We start from the raw sequence: 25,463 nt of genomic DNA, 5'->3' as shown, positions 1-25,463 counted from the left end.
CCCCCCAAAGAAACACACACAGCCTGAGTCTGGATCCAGCTGGGCAGGCAGATTTTATTCCAGGTGCTGGACAGCAGTGTACCCCCGTTCCTCCCCCAGGAGGACACAGGGTGGGGTACAAGAGCCCGGCTCCCAAGAGCCTGACTGTAGGAGCTGGTGGGGGTGGGCGACTCAGAGCAGGAAGGGGATGATGGGCATGCGCAGGGGCGGGTAGTCTCGGAACTCCTTCAGGTAGCTGCGGTGCTTGCCCTTGGCCCAAATGGTCATTTGGATGAAGCCCACCAGAGAGAAGAGGGCCACTGCAGAGGAGAGCAGGGGGTCAGGGAGGGTGCATGGCCCGGAGGGGGGCAGAGCCAGGCTGAGGGGGGGAAGTGGGCTCACCTGGGAGACACTGTGTCATGATGGCAAAGCCTATCCAGGACCCCACCTGTGGGCACAGGGCAGAGATGAGGGCAGGCCAGCTATTGGCAGTGGGGGGCAGGGGCCTACATGCCCCTCAGCCCTCAACAGCCACAAGCCCAGCCTTACACAACTCCCAACCCCCCGAGGCCACAGTCAGCATCACCAGATGCTCTCAAGTTCAAACTGCAAAAGCAACTGCTGAGCCAGGCAACCTGATTCTTCCCCACTCCCCGCCTCGTAAATGTTGGAGATCCCCAGGGTTGAGACCTCTATCTCCAGAGACTGACCCCTCCACATGGAACCTGAAGCCCTATGGGGGAGAGGGGAGCAGGGCAGGCCCTCACCTCATAGGTGTAGTTGGGGCAGGACACCAGTAGGAAGAGCCACGTGAAGGGGTTCTTAGTGGGGTATGGGATCTTCCTGGTCTTGGATCCTGACAGGCAGGATGGGAAGGGTGAGTGAGACCCCTGGCCCAGCCTGCCCACCCCCTGCCCAGAGGAGACCACTCACCAGCCGGCCGCAGGTCCCGCAGGGCCATGTGGATGGAGAAGTTGCCCAGCTGGCAGATCTGTCAGAGGAGCAGGGTCAGCCCAGAGGCCCCCCCGACTCCCTCCACCCCATCAACACATACCAGCTTGCCTGCTTACCACAAAGATGGCCAGTGCCAGTTTAACCTGCTGAGCTCCATAGGCTGAAAGGAAAGCCAGAGGGGAGGCCTATGAGGGGAGCCTGGTGGGAGATGGGGGCTCACAGGAGGAGCAGGGTCCCGAAGCCACTTACTGGGGGGCGTGTAGAGAGGGTGGTTGATGTAATAGGCCATCCACGCAGCGAAGCCCCAGTAGTAGGTGCAGTTCTGAAAGGGAGCAGGGCCGGGATGGGGCCTGGCCCAGTGGAGGGCAGGGTCGGGGGTTGGAGGGGTCCACCCTAAGGGGTGTGGGCAGAGAGAGCTGGGTCCTGCGAGGGCGGGGCTGAGGTGGGTGGGCCTGGGACACTAGGCCAGGGGCCTTACCTTGAAGATGTTGCGCAAGGGCATGGTGCCATGGGAGAAGCGGTGTACGAAGAGCGTCTCCAGCAGGCGCTTGACATAGTGGAATGAGTGGCAGATGCAGGCGAGGCTGGGAGGAGAGCTGGCTCAGAGGGGCCGACCCACAGGCCTTTCCCCCACCCCCGGCACCCCCTCCGGCCTGGCCCACTCACTGCACCACCGTGTGCCGGCTGGACGTGAAGTCATATTTGTGGCCATAGATGAAGGGCACCCGGAAATAGAAGAGCAGGTAGATGAAAAGGGGTCCCGCGTACTCTGTCAGGAAGACCTGGGAAGACGGGCAGGTGAGTCACCCCAAAGTGGCTGATGGGAGAGGAGGCTGTAGGTAGTAGGGTCAGGACTCACCGTCACCCAGCTGATCTGCGCCCCCAGGTCCCGGAAGTACAGTGTGGCTGTGGTGCCCACAGGCAGCTTCTGCAGAACGTCCTCATCCTTCAGGGACTTGCCCTCTGCAGAGAGGCAGGCCACAGCTCAGGAGCTACCCAGGCCTTCGCCCACTGCCACCGGGGTGCCCAGGGGTGGTCAAGCAACAGCTGTACTCACTGGGGTCCAGGCGGAGGGACTGGCGGGCAGGGTACCACTGCGGATCTGCGGGGAGAGCAGGGCGTCACAGCACACAGCCTGGTGGGGCCCAAGGCCCCCACAGCTCTTCCAACCGAGAACAAGGCCTCTGTGGCTGTGTGGCTCCAGGACACAGCCCGGAAGAGCACTGGCAGAGCTGGATGTTGTCCTTCCGAAAACCAAGCAAGGGCATTCCTACCAGTGGCCACATGGGGGCGCTGCAACAGGCAAGCCCAGAAAGTCCTGGGCTCCACTATGGGCATCTCTGCCGGCCCTAGGGGGGGAGGCTGCCAGGAGGGGTCCCACCCAGAGGCCCCTGCCCAGAGGGGCTGCAGGAGGCAGTATGGCTGGGCCCTGGACTTACGGCTCTTAGTGAAAAGGTTCTTGATCTCTGCGATGGTGGCATGGGGCTCCACCTGAGGGAAGCACGGGCCGGAGGGAAGTCAGCCCTGGGGGGAGCCAGGACCCCTGGTCCAGGATCCCTCCTGCTGAGGTGGGGATGGATGGGGGCCTGGGTAGCTGCTATGGGAGTGGGGAAGGTTGGGGTCCAAGCCCCATACCCACATGGAGCAGCAAGGGCCTGTCAGAGTGGGGACGGCAGTGGGCCTGAGGGCCCAGGTTTACCAGGCAGCCAGGATGCCCCCCAGCCAAGCTGGGAGACAATTTGAGCAGGAGAAGCTGGACCTCTCCTCTCCACCCCTACCCACATCTCCCCCCAGAGTAAAGACCCACAGTCCAGGCCAGACGTCCCCTGGCCTGGTCTCAGGAGGGGCAGGTTACAATTCTACCCCCTCGCAGCCCAAGCCCTGAGGCCCCACTGAGGCTGCTTCACCTCCTCTTGCACTGTGAGGCCAAGTCCCGGCCACACCCAGGGGCCAGGGCTGCCCACTCTACCCCGAGCTGGCAGGGACAGGCCCAGGCCCAAAGACAGGACCCCTCATGCGCACCCCCCAAGCAGTTTGGAGGAGCACTCCCATCTCCCTTGGGGTCAGGAGCCCCCAGAAGGAAGTCATGGGCAGCCGGCACCGCGGTCCTACCTTGTCCAAGAAACACAGCTTCTCCCGAGTCTTTGCATCCAGAATCTCCACCTCAAAGAAGAGAACGCCCTTTTTAGGTTTCTTGGCCACTTTGGGGGGTGCAGGCCGGGGCAGGCCATTGAGGCCGAAGCCAGGGCTGGGGCCGGGGCCCTGGCCCTGGCTGGCCTCCCGAGCCACCAAGCTCACACTCAGGTCCATGCCACCCTGCTCTGCCCACGAGGCCAGTGGCCCAAGCTGCCGGCCGTCAGGCCCCACCACCGACCGCCCCACGCACAGCGCTCTGGGCCAGGCCACGCGATCAGATTCTGCCGCGGCGCTGGAAGGGAGCCCACGCTTGCCCTGGCACTGCCACCTTCTGTGCAGCTGTAACCCGAGTGGCCCTACAGCCATGCCCAGCTAAATATAAAACTTCCCAGACTGAGCCCCCGGAGAGCCATGGCACAGATCGGGGACAGCCCCCAGGGGCTGGGTCACCCTGAAAGTGAGGCTTTCAAGCGGACATAGCCCCCAAAGAGCACTGGAGGGTAGGGAGGTCTCCAGAGGAAGGCATGGAGGGGTCTCCTGGCCCCCATACCCAAGTGCAGGGTGGGGACCAGTCTTGGGGAGGAGGGTGAGAGGCCAGCCCACACCCCGGCACCCTGCTCAGACCGGCAGAGTTCACTGGGCTTGGAGAAATCCCAGCTATTTTGAGAATCCGAGAGATAGATCATCCATTTCCCCTTCTGAGCTGTGAGAGACACTCGGATTATTTCCCTTGTGCATTCGTGTTCCCAGAGAGGTGACAGATTCCAGAGTTATTGGTGCAGAGTCTCTGTGTGGAAAGGGTAAAGAAACCGGCAAGTTTGCAGAAAGCACCCCAGCTTGGGCTGATGAGGCCTTGGCCCCACCTCCCTGACCTCCCTGACCTCCCTCTCCACATTTTCACTAGATCCACCCAGACCATGTTCAAGGTCACCTTCAGGGCAGTCTTCCCATCATGTAAGCCCAGCATAGCTGCCTTGCCCAGGCCCTGAGATCCCCAAAGCCCAGAGCACACCGCCCACTTCACACACGATCTCCCTGAACCCCAGAGAGTGGCAGAGCAGAGGGGTGTTGATGGGAGGGAAGAAGAGCTCCAGGAGGGAGCGGAGGTCTGACCCACCACTCCACGCAGGTCAAAGCAGACCCCACGGACATGGAAGAGCAGCAGTGAGGCCGGTGGGCAGGCCTGCCCGGAAAGGCCTGAGTGCAGAGCTCAAACGAGCAGTGGCAGGTAGGGCTGGGTCTGTCCCAAGTCGGCCACTGGGCAACAGGTGCTGAGGACCCTTCCCACTCCTGGTGGCCCTCAGTCAGCGGCAGCGTGGGGAAGAGGCGCAGGGCTCGAATGCCCATGCAGGGCCCACGCGAGGCTTTCTGAGGGCATGCTGCTCACCCAAGGCCCTTGAAAGAAGGGGTTGCCCTCACACACCCCCCAACGACAGTGAGAGAGGCAGGGGATGTGGTGGACAGTACATGGGACTGAATCGGGCCCTCCTGGGCCTCAGCCTGGGGAGCAGATAGCAGGGCTGGGAGGGTCCCATGAGACAACACGCGAGAAGTGCAGCGTGGTAGCTGACAGACGCGCAGTGTCCCAAAGCCTGTGGAGCTGCCACGAAGGGAAGGACATGCCTGGGGTGAGATCCCAGCCCCCTGCTGGCCAGCTGGTGGCTACAGCACCCACCCCCATGGACCTGCGGGTAGGAGAGGGCCCAGCACCCAAGAAGTCTTGGCCAACCTGCCTATTGTTAACACCCTAGAGAGCTCTGTCAGGCTGTGTGGCCTTGGGCACAGGTTACTGAACCCCTCTGAGCCACAGGGCCAGACAGAGGGGCCAGAAACAGAAAACTGGTCTTATCACCTGGAGTACCAGTCCCACCAAGGGGACTCATGGGAGACGGGCGGGGCACACATGAATGTCCGGAAAGGGCTAGAACGGCAGGGCCCTGGGCAGGCACAGGGCCTGCCCCGTGGCTGCAGGTATATTAATAGTTGCTGGGTCCCAGGCGGGCAGTGCCCACATGCCTTCCGAGCCGGTGTGGTCCACAGGAAGGCAACACCGTGCCTCCGGGGAAAGCGGCCTCCGAGTTCCTGCTGAACCACTCAACAGCTTAAAATACAACCAGCCCTCTCCCTGCCTGCCAGCTGCTGGGGAAGGGCTAGTTCTACCCTCCCCCCAGCCGGGCATGAGACCAGGCCCAGGAGGAGAGGACAGCCGTCGGGGGCCCAGCTGGCTGCTGGGAGAGGAAGCTGGGCAGCAGGAGAGGGCGGCCAGGAGAGGGGCTATGCTCCAGCAGCCGCCACACCGCGCCCAGGCCAGCCCAGGACCGAAGGACAGGAGAGACGGCGCCCTCACAGAGGTAAGCTCAGCCCAGGAGCAGCACCAGGGCCCGACCCACCAGGGGTGGGGGCTGCCCCAGCTCAGGCAACCCGATAGGATCAGTCCTCATTTCCCATTTCCTGGACCCAAATCCTGGGACCCAGAGGCCATCTTTACCCCAAGAGAGGTCTGAAAGGCCCTGGGGGTGGGGGGGGGGGTGGGGGGACCAAGGACCTCTCTGTACTATTTTTGCATCTCCTTGTGTCTCTGTAATTTTTTCAAAATAAAGTTATGCTAGTTGGGAAAAAAGTTTTGCCAAGTGAAAGAAGCCAGACACAAAGGGGTCACTTATGTGTATGAAATGTCCAGAACAGTTAAATCCCATAGACAAAACGCAGAATGGTAGTTGCCAGGGGCTGGGGGAGTGAGAAAGGGGAGTATCAGCTAATGGGGACCTGGTCTCCTTTCGAGGTGATGGAAAGTTGTGGGACTAGATCGAGGTCGGTGGTTGTACAACACTGTGAATGTACGAAATGCCGCTAAACTTTTCACTTTTAAATGGCTATTGTGTTATGGGTATTGAATTTCATCTCAATAAAGTTTTCAGGGGGGAAGGCTAACAACCAAGTCCCATTTACCCATCAAAGCAAAGGTCTCTGGGCAGGGAGCAGCAGAGGTTTCTCTCCCCACCCCCACCCACCCCACCCACACTGAGGGCCTAAATGTGGGGGCCCTGTCATGTGCTTCCCAGTCCTCAGTCCCTGGGCTCACCCCCCCCAACTGCAACCCTCCCCACCCCAGCGCCACCCCTGCCCCCTGCTCTGTGCCCAAGCAGACTTCCCATGCCCTTTGCTTGAGAGACAAACAAATGTACCACATGCCTTCCCAGCCCTGAGGCCAGAGTGGGATAGGGGCCCAGGGTAGGACCCAGGACTGAGGTCAGAGGGCACAGGCAACTCATGAGCACAGGAAAGACAGCAGGCCCAAGCCCCAGCCCTGGGGAGAAGGCGACTGAGTGGTGGGAAGGAGTGGTGGGCTCTACTGAGAAACACAGGGCAGCCCTTCCTGCCCCCCCAGAGGGAAGGGGCTGGGAAAGGGCAACATGTTCTACTCTATGGATGAATGAAGTGAGGCCTGTGAAGAGGTCACTGGCTCAAGATCCATCAATGGCTGCAGGCAGGGTGTGTGGCCCCATGGCCTGCAACGGACAGAGGACAAGGGCAGGGCAGGCACCCTGGCCTGGGGTGCATGCGATGACATTCCACTAGCCTGGGAGGAATTCTCACCCAGAGGCCTGAGATTCTGGGGCCCAGCCAACAGCAACTTGTGGCAGCACGAGGTGGCAGAGGGGGTTGGAGGGTGGCGAGGACAAGGGGCAAGGCCACAGCCCACCTCACAGGAGGGGACGAGCAGAAGCCACCCTGTGGTCATCCCCAACCCGGAGAGGAGCACCCAGAGCCACTGTCGAGCAGCAGGGCCCCTGGCCCTCACTGTCTTCATGTTCCTGATCAAGGTAGCAGTAGTAGAAAGAGGGGAACCGCTTCTGAGCACCTGCTCCAAGCGAGCGCCAGTGCCCAGAGCTGCCAGGGAGGCAAGGCTCCAGGGATGGGCCCTGTCTGGCGATGACAAAACAAGAGCATAGTTATGCAACTGTAGGAGAGACTCAGGACTTTGCACATGCTGTTCCAGCTGCTTAGAACACTCTCCCTCAGACCCCACAGGGCTCCTCCCTTATCTCCTCAGGCCTTCAGACGACTTTGCAGTGAGCCCTTCCTGGCCATCACTTAAAATATCAACCCCCAGACATTTAGCATCTACCTCCCACGGGGCTGTCAGTTGTTTCCCAGCATGGAGCTGTGCTCTGGAAACACCTGTGAACGGCTCCTAGGCCAAGACTCACCTACCTCCTGGCTGTGAGGCCCTGGAATTACCCGTTTCCTCATCTACAAAGTAGGCTGCCCCCACCTGCCATCTCACAGGGTCACTGTAAGATTTACAGAGATAGGTCATTTCCGGCGGCGCGGTCGTGGAGTGGCCAACAGAGTGCCAATGGCCTGCAGAACAACATGCCAAAGTCTTATTGTGACTACTGCGATACATACCTCACCCATGACTCTCTGCAGCAATTCAGCAAGGAAAAATACCTCCTACTCCATTCTTAGCTCCACCTCCTGCAGGGGTGATGATCCCACCTCCCCCGTCTTCTGGGTCCACCTCGCCCCAGTATGATGCCAGCACCCCATATGGAGGGGCCCTCCCATGATGCCAATGATGGGTCCTCCTCCTTCTGGGATGATGCCAGTGGGACCTGCTCCTGGAATGAGGCCGCCTATGGGAGGGCACATGCCAAGATGCCTGGGCCCCCAATGATGAGACCTCCGGCCCGGCCCATGATGGTGCCCACCCGGCCCGGAAGGACTCGACCAGACAGATGAGGAGAAAGGGGAGCCCCTTTCTATCAGGCTTCTGTTACTTGTTCTACTTCACAGGAGATCGAGGTGCTGTGACCTGGGTGTTTTCTAACAGCAGACAAGGAAGACTCACTCCCTCTTCCTATCTAAGAGAGAATAGTGTTTGAGGGGAGTAGTGGGACAAAAAAAAAGCAATTTTCATTTGTACAGTGAAATGTGAAAATAAAATTGTCAACTCTTTTCGTTAAAAAAAAAAAAATTACAGAGATAATAACAACCAAAAAAAGTACATAAATGTATCCAGCCTAGAACGAGTCTCATAAAGGATAAATATAATGCAGACCAATACTAGTGAAATAGCACTGCCAGATGCCCAGGGAGCCAGGCCTCTTGTCCCCAAATCCTGACTATGGGCATCAAGAGGCCCATCCACAGGACATCAAGGTCGGGGGGTTGGTGCAATGATGCTTCATCCAGCTGCTGACAGTGAGCAGAACCCTAACAATAGTAAGACACGTGTGGGCACGAGAGGTGGGGCCTCTGCGCAGTCCCTAATATAATCTTACTACAGTTCACAGCGCTGGAGGCTGCCACATCTCTGCTGCCCCCTTGTGGCAGCAGCTCCATCCCACAGTCCCACATCCTGGAAGGGTGCTCGCAGCAGCTTTGCTCCAGTCCCCCAGTCCCAACTCCACGTCCCAATTCCAGTACAGGATGGGACCAGGTTGGGACCAAGAGAGTGAGCCCTAACCCCAGCTCCACCACTTACCAGCAAAGAGGTTCATTCATTCATTCCTGCACCCCTTCTTCCCATGACTGGGAACTGCAGTGAATAAACCAAGCCCCTGCCTCTAGGGACCTGCATTACAGCCTGTGTGCTGGGGGGTGGCAAGCAGAGGATAGGGGCAGACAACAGTGGCATGATTTGTGTCACCCAGGGTTGCGAAGTAAAACAGAGAATGGGAAGGGTGGGGCATCAGGAGTGGGGAGGGTGGCCATTTTAGGCAGAATGATCAGGGAAGGCCTCCCTCAGGGTGGGCATCTGAGCAAAGGCCAGGAGGAAGTGAGGGAACAAACCATGCACACATCGGGGGGAAAGTATTCCAGGCAGAGGGAACGGCAAGTGCAATGACCCTGAGGCTGAACGGTGCCTAGCGTGTTTGTGGAGCAGGAAGAAGGCTACGTGGCCTGAACGGAGTGAGTGAGGGGGAGAGTGGGGGGACATGAAGACGTGACTAAAAAGGGCAGTAAAAAGGGCAGCTCATACAGAGCCTTGTGAGCCACAGAGAGGATGCTGGCTTTTACTCTGAGTGAGGCAGGCGCCATGGAGGGTTCATGAGTAGAAGAGGAGCATAACCTGACTCAGGTGTTCACAGGTACCACCTGGGAATTGGGAGAGCAGGATGGAGGGGAGGATGAGGGTGAGAGTGGGAATTCTGGACAGACTACAAAGGTGGAGGCAACAGGATCTGCTGATCGTTTGTTGGCATGTGGAGATGGAGGAGAGAGAAATCTGAGGTTCCTATCTGAGCCCCATAAGGCAGGAAGAGCAAGGAGGAGGCCAGTGGGAGGGGCAGGTAGCACTTGAGCCCAAGTTGGAAGAGCTGAGTTTGTAACCGCGGCTCCACTCTGCATGAGCCACCAGGCAAACACAACACACCGGGCCCAGGTGCCAGGGCCCAGGTCACCGGAGCCAGGAGCCTGTGTTTCGCCATCTTTACAAACACAGCCAGCCTGGTGCTTCCCAGGCTCCTCCCACCAGTAAACCAGACTCAGTGGCCTCAAGGGCCTTGGACGAGGGACTGGAAGAGGCCAGAGAGTCAGCATGGATGTAACACCTCCCACTTTTATACCAGGAACTGCTGTGTCCTAAGAAGGGACCTGCCCGGTGGCTATGGATGAGGACAATTGGCCCGGAATTGCAAGTTTCCTAGCCCCCTCTCCTCATCCTCCCTCGCCCCTACGGTGGCCAAGGGAGCAGGAGCCACGAGGAAGCCAAGTTCCAAAGGGTGCAGAGTGCACCCAAGTCATGCAAATGCCTGAGCCCAGACCAGCCACCGCACAGTCTTGTGTGGCTGCACCTCCAGCCAGGACATGCTCACAGTGGCCCACTCACAGAGGTGGCACCGGGCAGCACGCCCTGCCTCCAGCAGGCTCTCTGGGATGCCACAGGGGATTGCCTGCCAGGAAAAGGCCCTTAAACTGGGCTGTGGCATGCTGGGCCGCCTAGCAGCACCCAGCCAGTGCCTACAGAGGACTGTGCGCTCTGGTGGGCAACTTCTCCCAAAGCTGGGGCACGAGAGGCCTGCTGTGGTGCAAACCCTGCTCAGAGCAACCTAGGACTCCAGGCAAAAATAAAAATGGCCCAGCAGGTCCTTCAGCCAGCCCCCACAGCCACCACACGGGGCACAGCGGGATGGAGGCCTGGCCCATCTCGGCTAGCTAACCAACTTCACAAACGCAGAGGCCTGAGCGCACTTGCCACACTCAGCAGCTCAACTCTAGGCTCGCTTTCCCTTACACTTTCCAAAATATCGAAGTCACACTGCTCCTGCCAGGGCAGCTGAAAAGACCTTGGGCTCAGCTGCCAGGATGCCAGCACAGGCCACACCTGCTCAGCCAGAAATACCTCCTTCCCCAGTGGCCTCGCCTCGTGACCCCATTTCTCCGAGGAGCCCAGGGCAGCCGTGGTGGGGGCGGAATGTCATCATCCCAGACTGGGAAGGACAGAGAGAGACTGATCACTCATTCCCAGGCACCCAGCCAGCCAGCTCCCAGGCCCTGCGCGCACTAGCCAGATGAGGGGTCACAAAGTCTGGATGCCAATGTCCCTAGGCTGTGGGACCCAGGGCCAGGAGAAGCTGGCAGCGTATCTGGTAGTAACTAGCCTCAGAGGATGTTTTTCAGGTGCTCAGGGGTCCCCATGTTGGTCACTGAGACCACAGAAGGCCCAAGATGAAAGGGACCCTGGACTAACAGCGGGGGACTCTGGGTCTCAGGCCTGGATCTGACCAGCTGCTCACCAGCACCCACAGCCCACGCACCTCTCAGGGTGATTGAGGCTGTACCTGCTCCATTTGGAAATGCCACCACGAGTAACATGTATCAGATGCTGACCTCGTTCCTAGGACTCTGCTAAGACCTTCATCTGCATAACTCACCTAGCCTCACCTGGGCCTGTGACCCCTGCTGACCTGTCTCTCCGTATCTCTGGGCAGGAAGGCACTGTTGGGTCAGAAGGCTGGAAGAGGCCGGAGATGCTGACCCCTGTGGACACAGGCTGACCAGAGCGGCAGGAGGAGCTCATCCAGGCCGGCCCCCGACCTGTGCACCCAGCCCTCGCAGCCCCAGTGCAGCAAGCAGGTTAGTCCACCCCGGGGAGCTCAGCTTGCAGAACAGCCGGTCTGGGGTCCACACTGCCAGCCTTACACAGGCAGCAGCTGGTGCTCCCTGCACACGTACAGTGTGCCAGACACGGAGACACGTCCTCCACGTGAATTACCTCCTTTGCTATTAATCCCCTTTTGCAGATGAGGAGACAATCTTATTCATTTCCTGCATAAATACCTATTCCAAGCCAGGCACTGTTAAGGGCTCTAGGGATTCAGGGGTGGAAGGAGACAGAAAACCTTGCCCATGCAGAGCTGACATTTTAGTCTGGGAACAGAGACAGTTACACATAACATATTAGAGGACTAGAGGCCCAGTGCACGAAATTTGTACACGGTAGGGACCCTTGCCTCTCCGGCTACTGGCTACTGGCTACTGGCTGGGGCCTTCCTTCGTTTTGTGCTGCCCCCTGGTGGTCAGCACACGTCATAGCCAGCGATCGAACTCCCAGTAGATTGAAATCCCAAAGGAACCCTTTGTATATTAGGCTTTTATATATATATATATAGAAGATGACATGTGCCATAGGAAAAGGGGACAGGAGTGGCAGTAAAGGGGGTTCAGTTTTACATATAGTTAAGAAAGGCTTCCCTGAAGGGACATTGAGCCAAGCAGTGAAGGAAAGAGCAGTTCAGAGATCTGCATGGAGGCAGAGGAATGGCCTGTGCGGCATGCTTGGTGCATTCAAGCAACAGAGCAGAGACCCTGTGGCTGGAGGGAGGGAGCGAGGGTGGGACTGGAAGAGGTGAGGGCAGGGTGCTGGCCAGGGTGTGCAGGGTCTCACAGGCTGGGGAGGACTTTGGCTTCTACTCCGAGTGAGGTGGGGCCATAGAGAGTTCTGGGCAGAGCAGGAACATGACCTGACTTGGGTTCTTAAAGGAGCTTTCTGAACGGTAAAGAAACAAGGTGGCAGTAGGCTATAGGAATAATTCTATCACCAATGAAGGATGGCTTAGACCCGTGGTCGGCAAACTGCGGCTCGCAAGCCACATGCGGCTCTTAGGCCCCTTGAGTGTGGCTCTTACACAAAATACCACGGCCTGGGCGAGTCTATTTTGAAGAAGTGGCGTTAGAAGAAGTTTAAGTTTAAAAAATTTGGCTCTCAAAAGAAATTTCAATCGTTGTACTGTTGATATTTGGCTCTGTTGACTAATGAGTTTGCCGACCACTGCCTTAGACCAAGGGGTCAGCAAACCATGCCCACAGCCAATTCCGGTCCACTATCTGCCTCTTTGTGTTCAAGCTAAGAATGGTTGGAAAAATCAAAGGAAACCTATTTCAAGAAATTCAGATGTCAGTATCCACAGTTGTATTGGCCATGCTCACTGGTTGACGTATCGTCTAGGGCTGCTTTTGTTACAACGACTAACCCATTAGGCAGGCACCCCTCCCCTATTTTTCTGAAAGTAAACACTTGGGACCCAGTCCTAGGACTGGCAATAGGACCTGGTCCCCAGGGACTGGCCTCCCTCACTTTCTCACCCCCATGTAGGTCCCCAAGAGGCAAGTGGCATGGCAGGCGTTCCCAGGTTAGGGTGGGAGATCCGGGCCCCATCTGCTATCTGGCCGCAGCTCCCTTGGCTGCCCATCTCCTGGGACCCTACCTGGCCCAGGGGAGCTCCAACCTAGGCCATGAAATCTCAGTATGTAAGAGCGAGCCACTGGGCTCTGCCCGAGGGTGGCTGGTGCTTGTGGCTGCCTCCTATGTAGCAATCCTGTTCCCTGTGCTCCTCAGGAGCAGCTGGCCCAGGCCAGGGAACCCCACCCTGCTAGAAGCCATGGCCCACGCCCACACAGAGCAAGGGTATGCTTGCTGCACAGAACCTGCAAAGGGCTCAACAGTGTGCAGAGGGCATCTGGAACCTCTACAAGCCTTTTCTGCTGGCAGAGAAGTCCCTGTTCTTCACCCCCTCGGCAAACACTTGCTGAGCCCATCCATGTGCCAACCCGTGCTAGGTGCTGGGCTCCAGGATGAATAGAAAGACCTATTTGTGACAGCAGGGTGCTGGGCAGTGTTCCAGGTGATAGGGTAGAACAGTGAGCACAGCCAAGAGAGGCCATGCCCCCCACGGGACCTACTTACGCTCAAGGGAACACTGGCAAAGCATCCATCATGTGACACAAGGTCAGGCTGTACCAGGCGCCAAAAATAAAACAAAGGGCAGGAGATCAGTGCGCCACAGGAGTGGTCAGAGAAGGCCTTTCTAAGGAAGTGTGATTTGAACCAAACCATGAGGCTTCCCTGGGGGAGGTGCAAAGGCCCTGTGGCAGCACAGAGCTTTGCAGGGCTCAAGAACATCAAAAGGCTGGAGCAGAGTGGACTTGGGAGCAATCAACAGAGGAGGAGGCTGGGAGGGCGGTCAAGATAAGCACTTTGGAAAGTTGCTGGAGTGCCACAACTGGTCTGGTTTTTAGAAGGATCCCTCTCCCTGCTTGGGGGTGGGGAGGTGGAGGTGGAGGCGGCGGCAGCGGGGGAGCAGCAAGCAGGCAGAGACAGCAGTGACAGTCTCGGAAACAACCCAAGCCAGAGACTCTGTGGCTTAGACTGGGGCATAGAGGTGGCAAGTGGTGAAAGAGACACCCTAGTTCCTGGATCCTGAGTTGTCACGGATTCAAAACAAGCCGCCGACTTTTAAGAGAAAAAATAAACTTCCTATGTCAAGATACACACACACACACACACACACACACACACACACATATATGTATGTCAGTCATAACATAAGGAACTTCTGAAAATGCTGAGGGAAAAATGTACACCTTGGGATGAAGACAGAGTAGTAACAAGTACAAGAGGGTTCAACAGACGGGTGCCGGGTTTCTGGAATGTTTACCAGGCCCAGCCACATCTACCAGGGAAAGGTAAACTGAAAATGCCTGCCCCACCTTCTGAGAGAGGTTCAGGAAGACGCCCACGCTGTCTTCCCACCCGCAAGCCCCCCAAGTGCCTGCTGGCTCCGCTCTGCCCCTCTGGTTGGAAGTGAAATGAAGCAAGAGGAAAGGAATCTAAGAGTCTTGACATGGACATCCTCCCCCATACTTTCTCCCTGGATGGTGCATGTTCCCAGACCCCGCCGGAGACTGGAAATGGTGTCTGTCCACTGAGGCCCCAGGCGAGCTGGACTGTGGTGGGCAGTGCAGTTCCTGAGCTGGCCTAGAAGTCTGGCAGGAAATATTTCTGAGGACTGGTCATGGCTTTAGCACTTCCCACAGGATCCCCATCTTCTCCTTACAGGACAACTCAAGAGTTCAGGTAACTCTGGGTCAAAAAGGGGGAAAAAGAGAATGGTCAAGCTCCAAAATAGCTAAAGATGTGCAGAGACCAGCTTCACGACAGAAGGGGGCCGACGCTAACACAGGGAAGCCACACGCGCTCCAAGCCAGAAACTCCAGGCCTTGAAACAGACAAGCACCCTGCAAGCAGGCAAGGGTCGTTCCCCTGGAGTTGCAGTGCCTTCTGGGGGGAAGAGACATGGCCGACTGCCTGGGCCTACCCTGCACCTTGCTCTACAGGACAGAGTCTCTAGCAGACATACAAAATCCCTCGCTCCACATGTCTCCCGAGCCCCACCAGGAGCCGGGGTTAAAGAGGAGAGTGAGGGACTCACACTAACATGCTCCCAGGAGGTGCTACGTCTGTGTGAAGAACTAAAACAGGAGAGGTGACAGGGTGACAGGTGGCCTGGCTGGGTCAGGGGAGCCTCTCAGAGGGGTGGCATTCGAGCTGAAACCTGAATGACAGGATTTCCAGACAAGATGAGAATAGCAGCCTCTCCCCAAAACGTCCCAGCACTGGAGTTACCCATCTGAACTCCAGCCCTGTCCTCTGCGGATCCGCACCCCCAGCCCGGAGATTTTGTTCGACTTGATTCTCTGGAGCAGTGGTCGGCAAACTGCGGCTCGCGAGCCACATGCGGCTCTTTGGCCCCTTGAGTTTTTAGCAAAGGCCAGCTTAGGAGTACCCTAATTAAGTTAATAACAATGTACCTACCTATATAGTTTAAGTTTAAAAAATTTGGCTCTCAAAAGAAATTTCAATCATTGTACTGTTGATATTTGGCTCTGTTGACTAATGAGTTTGCCGACCACTGCTCTGGAGCAAATCGTATTCAGTAATATACTGTTTCAGACTATAGATCTCCCCAAGAATTCTGATATTACCCTCACCCACCCTCAAGAGCAGGGGTCCTCAAACTTTTTAAACAGGAGGCCAGTTCACTGTCCCTCAGGCCGGACTATAGTTTAAAAAAAAACTATGAACAAATTCCTATGCACACTGCACATATCTTATTTTGAAGTAAAAAAACAAAACGACAAAAACACCCACATGTGGCCCGCGGGCCGTAGTTTGAAGACGCCTGCTCAAGAGATATGCTTTCCCAACCCCAGCTCTTGAGGAGCCTTGATGCAGCAACCCCCTGCTGAGTTAGACTCCTAAGGTGCCTGGGAGACAGCGTCTCCCCATAAGACTGGAGGCTCCATTTGTGACCCCCTCAAATTTCAACCTGCTTCCTAATGCTTCGTGAAGCCTCAGTGCCAATGTTAAACCACCCTCCCCCAAACTTGACCAACCCACACCCACCCTGAAGACAAGCACTGTTCCCATGGGCCCACCACACAGCTGGCATGGCCCTAGCCAATGCTCCCTTTAAACAGGAAAATAATAATAATAATAATTCAGAAGGGCCCAGGGTACGACACATACCCTGCAGTCTCCTGGGCTGACTGAATGGCCTGGGGACTCTGCTTACATAAGAGCCTGGTTCAAGCAGGGACAGGGACAGGGCTGTGCCAGCCTGCCAGTCACTCACTGCAAGCTAATGAAGAGACCCTTTATCCCTCCAAGGGCTGGGGAGCGCTGTGGCCCATCTTAACTAACCATTTGTCAATAAGGAACTACCCTGAGCATTTATGTAACCAACACCATAACAAGAGAGCCCCCCAAGGACTTAAACCACCCCCTGGAAGTTAACCTTTTAGATAAAATCAACAGGCAAAAGGGACCTCCATCACCCTGGGGTTAAAGTCCACCGGCATCCGGGCGGCCACGAAGCCCTGCCTGGCCGGCCTCATTTCCTGACGTGGGGCACCCAAGGAAGTCCGGCCTCCAAGCCTCCGCACAGGCCGTTCCCCTCCCCTCCTCAGGCCTCACTTAGGTGCACGACCTTGAGGGCAGAGGCTGAGGTTCATTCATTCCAGTATTCCTGGCATTTGAGGGGTAAAGAAAAAGAAAATATGTTGGAGCCGTAACTGGTTTGGCTCAGTGGATAGAGCATCGGCCTGCGGACTGAAGGGTCCCAGGTTCGATTCCGGTCAAGGGCATGTACCTTGGTTGCGGGCACATCCCCAGTAGGGGGTGTGCAGGAGGCAGCTGATCGATGTTTCTCTCTCATCGATGTTTCTAACTCTCTATCCCTCTCCCTTCCTCTCTGTAAAAAATCAATAAAATATATTTTTTAAAAATACGTTGGAACTAGCGGACTAATGAAGTGGTAGATTGGAACAGGTAAGCGAAGCCCCACAGAACACCCAGAGCAGCAGATCCTGCCAGCCACCTGTGTGGGGGGGGTGGGCCCACGTGCAGGGTGACAGCTCTCACTGAAGGGGTGGGTGATGGGGAATAGTCCTGCTGAGGTTGGGTAAACCCAGAGCAAGTGGTCAGAAACCATAAGAAACTAACTGCCTTCCCAACGTCAGGACCCCTAACGAGGCCCCTCAGCCCACCGTGTGGGAAACCAGACTCATCCAGGTCCCTGCAAGAGGCCCCACTCTCACCCTTCTGCTCCCTGTCAGCCTGACTGCAAGAAGATGCATTCATTCATCCAATCATTCATTCAACAAAGAAGCACTGACCGAATGCTGAGGCGACTGCAGGAACAAGACAGAGTCCCTGCCCTCACAGAGCTCACAGCCTGACCAGGGTAGAAAGACCATCAAGTCACCAAATGAGAACACCACAGCCAGAAACAGCCCATGAAAGGGACTACAGGGGGCTGGGGAGTGGGGTAGAGGGTAGCACTCCAGATAGGATGGTCCAGGAAGGCCTCTCAGCATGACACTGAAGCTGAGCTCTCAAAGGCAAGGGACCAGGCAAGGGAAGAACAGAGGGAAGGCATTCCTGACTGAGGGATGAGCATGTGCTCCTAGAGCAGGGACATGGCGGTGGGTGTTTGAAGAGAAGAACGCGTGCAGTGTTGAGTGAGGAAAGCAGGGGACAGAGAATGACAAGAAGCCTCAAAAGGTGTGAGCCAGCCAGAGTGCTAAGGCCCTCCCACTGACATGCCTCTGGGTGAGCAGGCGGTGACACAGCACCACCACCTGGGATGGCTCGTCACAATAGTTAAAAAGTGGGTTCTGCGTGCACTTTGACCTCCCTGAGGGTCTTCCCCCCAAAGCAGGAGAGAGTGGGTCATCCCAAAATGTAACTCTGACATTGTATCAAAACGGATCACTGGCATCTGGGCTGCTTCTTCCCCCTTCTGGGATGTATTAGCACGAAGCCATCTCCAGAAGCCCCACTGGCTCGTTCACCGACAAGTTTTCAGGCGTTCAGGAGACCACGTGCAGCAAGCACTTCAGGGGCCTGACTAATGCAGATCTGTCATGATCTGCCAGCGATCGGTTCTGATCCACCTAATGCTTTGTACAGTGACTGGAGGCCAGGAATGTGCTGGGCACTTCCCACTCCCCGTGGCCCTGAGACAGGTGTCCTCATCCTGACTTCACGGGTGAGAAAGCTGAAACACCTGGGTGGGGTAACTGTCCGAAGACAAGGCCACCCCTGCATCCCTTCCTCAGGGCCTGACCACCTGCGCCCACACACAGCACAGCCCACTTTGGGTCTCGTAGAACTGGGCTCTGCCACTCACTGTGTGACCGTGGGCACGTCCCTTTGCTTTTCTGTGCCTCAGTCTCCCCATCTGTCAAACAGGGATAAGAACAGTATCTCTTTCATAGATTAATTATAAGGGTTAAACAAGTTACTAGATAAAAAGCACTTAGAGTGAGCACGACATTGGCAGCAGCTTGATGGTGATGAAGATGATGATGCTCTGGCTGTTCCTGTATTCAAACATTCTCAGCCGCCACTGTCAATGTCTGCAAGAGGGTATTGAGACCTAGCCCGAACCTGACCCACCAGCAGGTCTCTGGCCTTTCTCACCAGCCAAGCCTGTCAGTGAACGTGCAGAGATTCCCAACCAAACAACCGTGTCACACCAGGTGCAAGTCCTTTCCAAGCACCTTCCCCATCAGTTGTCAACCCTCCAACTCCTCTCCCCTCAGGAACCAATTATTCAAGGGGCTCTGCTAAGCACAGGATCACTCCCAGTCCCAGCCAGTGCGGCTCAGTTGCCCCACCTGGAGCCCACCCTCACCCACCTCCTACCTGCCTCCTCCGCCTAGACCCCCCTCTTCTCCACCTCAGCCCACCCCACCTGCCTCCTCCAACTCAGCACCAAGGCCCTGAAGGCAAGTAGATCAACAGACCTTGCTAAATGTTAGCTGCTGTCCTGTGCTTTGCCTGGCCCTGAGCTGAGTGCCTTCCACGCATCTGCTCATCTAATGTTCGCCAGAGCAATAACCCCTTGAAGCCATAACCCAGTGAGGTTAGGGACCATTAAGCCCAGCAGGATAATGGTCAGTGTGCAACAAGGAGCTCTGAGGGGGGAGGGGCCGGCTAGGGCACACCCTTGACCCCCACTGTATGAACGAGAAAACTGGCTTGTGAGGTTGCAGAACCTGTCCGTGGGGGCAGTTAAGGACCTGAATCCAACTCTGATCCAAAGCCTTCAGGCTTTGCTGTCTTCCCAGGAAGGACACTGCCAAACCCAACGAGGGACTGGCCGTGTGGCCCTGGGAAAGGCCCTCCTCTCTGGGCCTCAGATCCCTTTCCTGTAGAGTACAGAAGACAAACCAGAGAGTTCTAGAGCTCATTCAGGCTCGGAGTTCTCAGATTCGGCCCGCAGTAAGGGAGTGGCTAAGTGTAGAGCTACCAAGGGACAGAAGAGGGGACACACCAGGAGAATCTGAAACAGTGAGTCACTGCCTGCTCAGAGCAAGAAACCTGCAGGGTGTCAAAAGCCTAAGACCCACTCACAGGCTCTTAGCCTGAGGCACGCCAACACAAGAAAGGCCTTTAAAGCTCACCAAGCTTTCATGGCTGCAGAACTCCACAGTCCACCCGATTTTAGGGCAGCGGTAGACCCTCTGCCAGCAGTCCGCACTGGCCCACAGCGCCTCTCCCCCCCTCTAGCCACGGATGTGTCCTCAGACACATGCACGGCCATCAGCTGCCTGGAGCAGCATCAGTAGAGGATCGACCACAGGGACAGAAACAGGAGACAGGCACACTGCTTCCTAGGTCTATGACCTTGAGCAACTTAATTACTTCTCTGAGCCTGTGAAGTAGAAATAATACTCTTGCCCACCTGATCAGATGCTCATAGCACTCAATAAACAATGGCGCTGTCAGCAGCACCATCATCACACTATTCTATCAATGAGGAATCAGACAGACCTAGGTCTGGATCCTGTCTCCATCATGATGTGACTGACTGTCCTAATCTACAAAATGGGGGACAAATGGTACCCACCTCTCAGGGTTTTCGGAAGGACACCGTAAATGTCAAATGTCCGTGCTTTTATCATTATCTAGCCACAAAAAGATAGTTTGGGATGAGGGGGTCACAACGAGGGTCCATCCTGTCAGCAAATGCAAAATCAACCCCAAAAGCATTTTCTGAAGACCTGTTCAATGCAATGTAGAAGGGTGTGAGAGCCCGGCCGGTGTGGCTCAGTGTTGACCCATGAACCAAGAGGTCCCCAATTTGATTCCTGGTCAGGGCACATGCCCCGGTTGCGGGTTCGATCCCCAGTAGGGGGTGTACAGGAGGCGGCTGATCCATGTCTCTCTCTCATCTATGTTTGTATCTCTCTACCCTCTCCCTTCTTCTCTCTGAAATCAATTTTAAAAAAAAAAAAAAAACATGTAAAAAAAAAGTGTGAGAATAAAGAGATCAAGCAGTCCCCATCTTAGAACATACCACCTTCCTGCAAACAGGCACCAAATTTAACCTGCAAGGATCAGAGAACCACATGTTAAAACAGGGCTTGATGGCCAAAAACCCCCTACTTATTCCTCACCTTCTATTTCAAAAGGACACAAGAATTCAGAAGAAAAAATTACAGGAAACACCTAGAATCCCACCTCTGAAGTAAAATTTTCATTTTATTCTAGTTATATCAGATTCCCTTTTTCTTTTTTTAATAAAACAGACATAGCTAAAGCCTCCCCATAACTTTTCTTCCCCATCTTTTTCTCCCAAAGCAATGGTTCTTCAACTACTGTGTAATTCCCACACATTTCTCACCTTGTATTACAACTTATCCTTAGATTAGGTATATACCCATAAACAACAGTACATGTAAGTCTCACTTGGTACATTTTTTTTTTTCCAATTTACAGAATCTTTTGCAACTTGCTTTATTCCACTCAACAGGATATTTGGAGATTTATCAAACTGATTTCTTTTCATATAATGGAATTGTGCAAAACATTTTTAAAAATGACCCAGATCTGCATGTAGCACCACCCCGTTTATGTATACCCCTTGCTAATATATTTCCAGCAACTTCATAATGTTCTTTAAAACTTTAAAACGTTCCTTCACTCCAAGGAGCAGCCAGAGACAGGTTCACAGAGGTTAAGTAAGCGGCCCTGGGTCACGCCATTATTTAGAGTGGCAGAGCCAGGACTCAGCCCAGGCTTAGGCAAAGCCCACACACCTATGACACCATTAAACATGACTTGTACTTTCTCCTTAATTTTCACCTCCCTACTCAGTTCTCTGGCTCTAAACTGTCCCATGACCTGTACTCTAGTTACAGAACTTTCACATACTTACACCTGTAGAGGCAGCTGAAGCAAGAATTTGCCTGAGGCAAGGCATAATATTGGCCTAGAATTATCTGCAAAATGGGCACCAACAGAGCTACCCTTTGAGGTGAAGTGATGGAAGATCCTAAATGAGGGCAGTGAGGACCCCGAGAGGGTGAAGCTTCCACTTCCTCACCTCGGGGTACCCAGCTGCAGGAAATGAGCAGGGACTTGGGTTCAGGAAGGCTGAAGGTACCGATTCTACTCATTTACAAGATGCAATAAGCTGTTTTTCCAGTTGCTACTAGAATCAATGTTTTGACCTCTGATCGGCAATGGCAAAAACTGCAATTTAAGAAAAAAACAACCTATAGCTTGAGATAAGTAGTTCTCTTATTTTAACTTGCTCTGACCCCAAGACAATCCCAAGGCCAGCTCTGAACTTCCAAAAGCCAGCTTCAGCCAAGGCCAGAGGGAGACCTGCTCTACAGGCTTGTCCCAGGCCATTGAAGGGATACTTTTTCATTTCAGATCACAGAGGGAAATAGGCAGTGATAGCAAACCACAACAAACCTTCCCCTTTCGCTGAAATTCTAACTGCCATAACATCAGATGTCAATCCTGGTCAGCTTGCTGTTGACACTGCATGAGTCCTGCACCTTTCTGAATAATACTTCAATCACTTGTATATTGCACTTTATCGAGGGCAGTGGTCGGCAAACTCATTAGTCAACAGAGTCAAATATCAACAGTACAACGATTGAAATTTCTTTTGAGAGCGAAAACCTACTTCTGCAAATGGGCCACGAAGTTTCAATCGCACTGTACGTGCGCGCCCACACGTGGTATTTTGTGGAATACAAATACAATGTGGACAGTAATTGAAACCTTTTCTCAATCTTTGCTAAATGTGAGTGAAAGCATCCTTGCCATTTGTATTGATCTGTAAAAACACACACCCCTGGAGTAAAACTAATCTGCTTGCTGTGCAAACCGGGCAGGGAGGTGACTGCTCCTCCCATAGAGAAACTCTGTAGCACCTCAGTGAATACTTGGCAAAGGTTAGCAGAGAATGAGAACAGAGAACACAGCAAAATAACTATTTTTTTCATTTTATTTTTTCATTTTGAACAGTGGGTGTGACGCTCCCATTTTGAACAGTGGGTGTGACGCTTCCTTTTGGGAGGGAAAAGGTTTGAGTAAGGTAAAACATGTTCTCCAGTCCAACCATGGGTTCCAGTCTGTGCCCACCCTGTGGGTTCTCAGAGGCCTACTTGATCTGACTAGTAAAATTAAGAGATTTTACTTTGAGTGGTAAACACACAATGCAATATACAGATGATGTATTATAGGACTGTGCACTTGCAACCTACATAATTTTATTAATCAATGTCACCCCTGATAAATTTAATGGGGAGGAGTTAAAACTCCACTTTAAAAATGCCACACAGACCTTCCATTCACATCTTTCAAACTGAATGTGGCTTTTTCTCCAGGGTTACACAGAAGGTTTGAAAGGGAAAATTATATTAGAAGAACTTTATTTTATGATCTCAAAGTTGAATGGGGCATGAGAGATTACTGAACCCTACCTCCTTATTCTTAATACCATGTCAAAATTGACTGAGGACTTATGGGATAAAAGTTTCAAAAGATTCTGGGTGAACTTACCAATAATAATAACAATAATAAAGGGGGCGGGCAGAGGTGGTGGTATTCAACTTATGAATAAAAACAATTAATCCTTCCTTCCATTTATATGAGGTACCTAACCATAGTCCAACTCACAGAGACAGAAGTAGAATGGCAGTTGCTAGGGGCAAAGCAGAGGGGAGGAATAGGAAGTCAGTCTTTTATGGGTACAGAATTTCGGTTTTGCAAGATGAAAAGAATAGAGTTCTGGAAATGGATAGTGGTGATGGTTGCATAACAATGTGAACGTACTTAATGCCACTGGCCTGTACACTTAAAAAGAATAAAGATGGTAAATTTCATACATATTTTACCAAAAAGAAATTTTAATTGGGGGTTGCGGGGGAGAATATTCTCAACCTGCTAATTTTCATTTGGGGACCAGCATGGCAGAGTGGCTAATAACTAGGAACTCTGGAGTTCTGAGTTTCTCTCTGTGTTCTGCATTTACTAGCTGGGAACCTTTGAACAAGTCACATGATATCTCTGAGACTGTTTTTTTGGTTATTATTTTTGAAATAATAACAATAAAAGTCTCCTACCCCATGAGCTATGAGGAAAGAGAAGAAGGTAACTGAATTTCATTAGCACAAGAGTGAGCACTTGCTAAAATGAGTTACTAAAAAGTCAGCAATAATTAAATGATAAAATTACTAATATTATCAGAGAACTCTCTAAGAGCTGAAAAAACTTCTAAGCCCAGCTTAGAAGTCAGAAGATGGGCTTCAAGAGTGGCTGTGGGCGTGAGACTTCTGTGACACACAAGGGGTGACAAGATGATCTCGTAGATTACCAGGAAGCCAGATCAGCTTTGTTGCTTGGCGGGAGCCAGCCCTGGCAGCACCGTCCTCACCTCCTAAGCTTCTCGGGAACGTCCCGGGCGAGGGAAGGGGTCCAAAGGTCGTGCCAGAGAGGGCTGATAGCAAAGCCCCTTCCTAAGCCCGAGGTGGCGACATGGTGCAAGGTTGTGCAAGACACCTACGCATTGGGAGCAAGGGTCCCGCACCCTCGTTCCGCCCCTGCCAAAGCCTGCATCTCTGCCCGCTGGGAGAGCTGCAGGGAACTGCAAACTCCTCAGGTGCAGCAGAGACCCCCAAGAAAAGGCATCCCCAAAACAGCCTGGGTTGCAGAATTATAAATACCTCCTCTGCACATGCGCACTGAAATTTGCGAGCGTCCCGGGGCACAACCGCGCCCACTGCGCCTGCGCCGTCTAGCAGTCCTTAAATGAGGACAGGAAAGGGGGATCTCGTGGTCCCACGAAAAAAAGAGTGGGTTTGCGGTGGCCGCTCGATCCCCGTATCCTCATTTCTTACCTCGTAATGCTTCATGATTTCCTCACAGGCGGCTGCTGCTCCTGCTGCTCCTGCTGCTGCTGCCTCCCAGCACGCAACGCAGCACAGGTCCCTCACGCGCTCACAACTGCTGCGCGAGACTAGCCACGGCTCCGCGTCCGCCCCGCCCCTCCCTGCAGCGCGTGCCCTTCCAGCCAATCAGCGTGTAGGGCGCCCACCTTCGTCCCCTCCCCACGGGGCTGGTCTGAGCGTAGACTAACCGCTCTCACCATAATGCTGGCCAACCAGCTTGCGGAATCCATCGAGGGGGCGGAACGCGGGCACAAAGTGGGCGAGAAAGAAGGGGCGTGGCCCTCCACCAATCAAAATGGGTCTCGAGGCCGCGCGCCCCTTTCCCTGCCTCTGGATGGCGTCGCTGTGGAAACGAAAGGAAGCGACGGTTACTGCAAGGCGGGGGCGGGATCAAGAAGTTGAGTGACAGGGAGGGCAGCATCCACAAGGCGGGCGGCGAAGCTAGGTGAATTCCGAGATGGGCGGCCCCTGGGGGACTGGGGAGCAACGGAAGAGGGCTAGGGGTTGGGGCGTGGGCTGAAGCTCTTGTATGGAGTGGCCTCTCTGGCGAGGAGACCCCTGTCTGCCATGAATGGGAGGGAAGGAAAGGGGAAATGGGTGGGGGAAAGCACCCTGAGACCCTCCCAATCTGTAACCAGGGGGTGTCTTCACTGCCCTTTTTAATGCAAGCCCCCGTCCCCCTACGGCAGGGGACTCACATTTGTTTCCGCCTGCGCTGTCCGGTATGGTCACCACATGAAGCTGGTGAGCCCTTGAAATACGGTTGTTCCAATTTGAGATGTGTTGTATAAATGTCAGATACATCCATTTCAATGACAGTATGAAAAGGAAATTTTTTTAAATCTCATCATAACCTTTTATGTTTATTACACCTTGAAATGATAATATTTCGGGTATATTGGATTAAGATATATTTCTAAAATTAAGTTCCCCTGTTTCATTTTACTTTTTTTTTTAACAAAGTACTTTTTTTTGGTGATATATTTTTATTAATTTCAAGAGGAAAGTAGAGGGCGAGAGAAATAGAAACATCAACGATAGGAGAAAATCATTGATTGGCTGCTTCCAACAAGTCCCCAACTGGGGATCGAGCCCGAAACCCCAGGATGTGCCCTGACCCAGAATCCAACCATGACCTCCTGGTTCATAGGTACACGCTCAGCCACTGAGCCACTCATTTTACTTTTGGCCAGGCTCATTTTACTTTCTTAATGTACCTATTGGAACATTGAAAATCACAGACACGACTCCCAGTTATGGCTGGCAGTTGTGCCTCTCACACTAGCTGGTCTAAGGTCATGCCATCTTTTGTCATGAACCAGCTGGGGAGGTTGGATGCTAACACG

The 25,463-nt window shown here is 54.1% G+C and overlaps 1 protein-coding gene and 1 pseudogene across 1 annotated transcript; one reads left to right on the top strand and one right to left on the bottom strand.

Annotated features, from left to right (window-relative positions):
* Positions 1-28: 28 nt before the first annotated feature.
* On the bottom strand, positions 29-24,210 carry TECR (trans-2,3-enoyl-CoA reductase). The gene is made up of 13 exons (XM_028134601.2): positions 24,067-24,210; positions 3,046-3,096; positions 2,373-2,424; positions 1,991-2,035; positions 1,793-1,896; positions 1,600-1,715; positions 1,412-1,517; positions 1,183-1,255; positions 1,050-1,093; positions 913-970; positions 747-835; positions 382-427; positions 29-299 (listed from the first exon to the last, which is right to left on the bottom strand). The coding sequence occupies exons 1-13, from the start codon at positions 24,079-24,081 to the stop codon at positions 172-174; spliced, it is 927 nt and encodes a 308-aa protein (XP_027990402.1). The 5' UTR covers positions 24,082-24,210; the 3' UTR covers positions 29-171.
* On the top strand, positions 7,447-7,992 carry LOC114228472 (U1 small nuclear ribonucleoprotein C-like; annotated as a pseudogene).
* Positions 24,211-25,463: the final 1,253 nt, after the last annotated feature.

This window comes from Eptesicus fuscus, chromosome 6, assembly GCF_027574615.1.
Source record: "Eptesicus fuscus isolate TK198812 chromosome 6, DD_ASM_mEF_20220401, whole genome shotgun sequence".
Taxonomy (NCBI): domain Eukaryota; kingdom Metazoa; phylum Chordata; class Mammalia; order Chiroptera; family Vespertilionidae; genus Eptesicus; species Eptesicus fuscus.
The sequence above is the reverse complement of the archived record's forward strand: the minus strand, read 5'-3'. Positions and strand labels throughout refer to the sequence as shown.

What these genes read in the sequence shown, in the direction of transcription:
- TECR (XM_028134601.2), bottom strand. An exon ending in GAACCTTTTCACTAAGAGCC is followed by an intron (nt 2,036 to 2,372) that starts GTAAGTCCAGGG and finishes CTCTCCCCGCAG; the next exon opens with ATCCGCAGTGGTACCCTGCC. An exon ending in GCGGGACCTGCGGCCGGCTG is followed by an intron (nt 836 to 912) that starts GTGAGTGGTCTC and finishes CCTGCCTGTCAG; the next exon opens with GATCCAAGACCAGGAAGATC.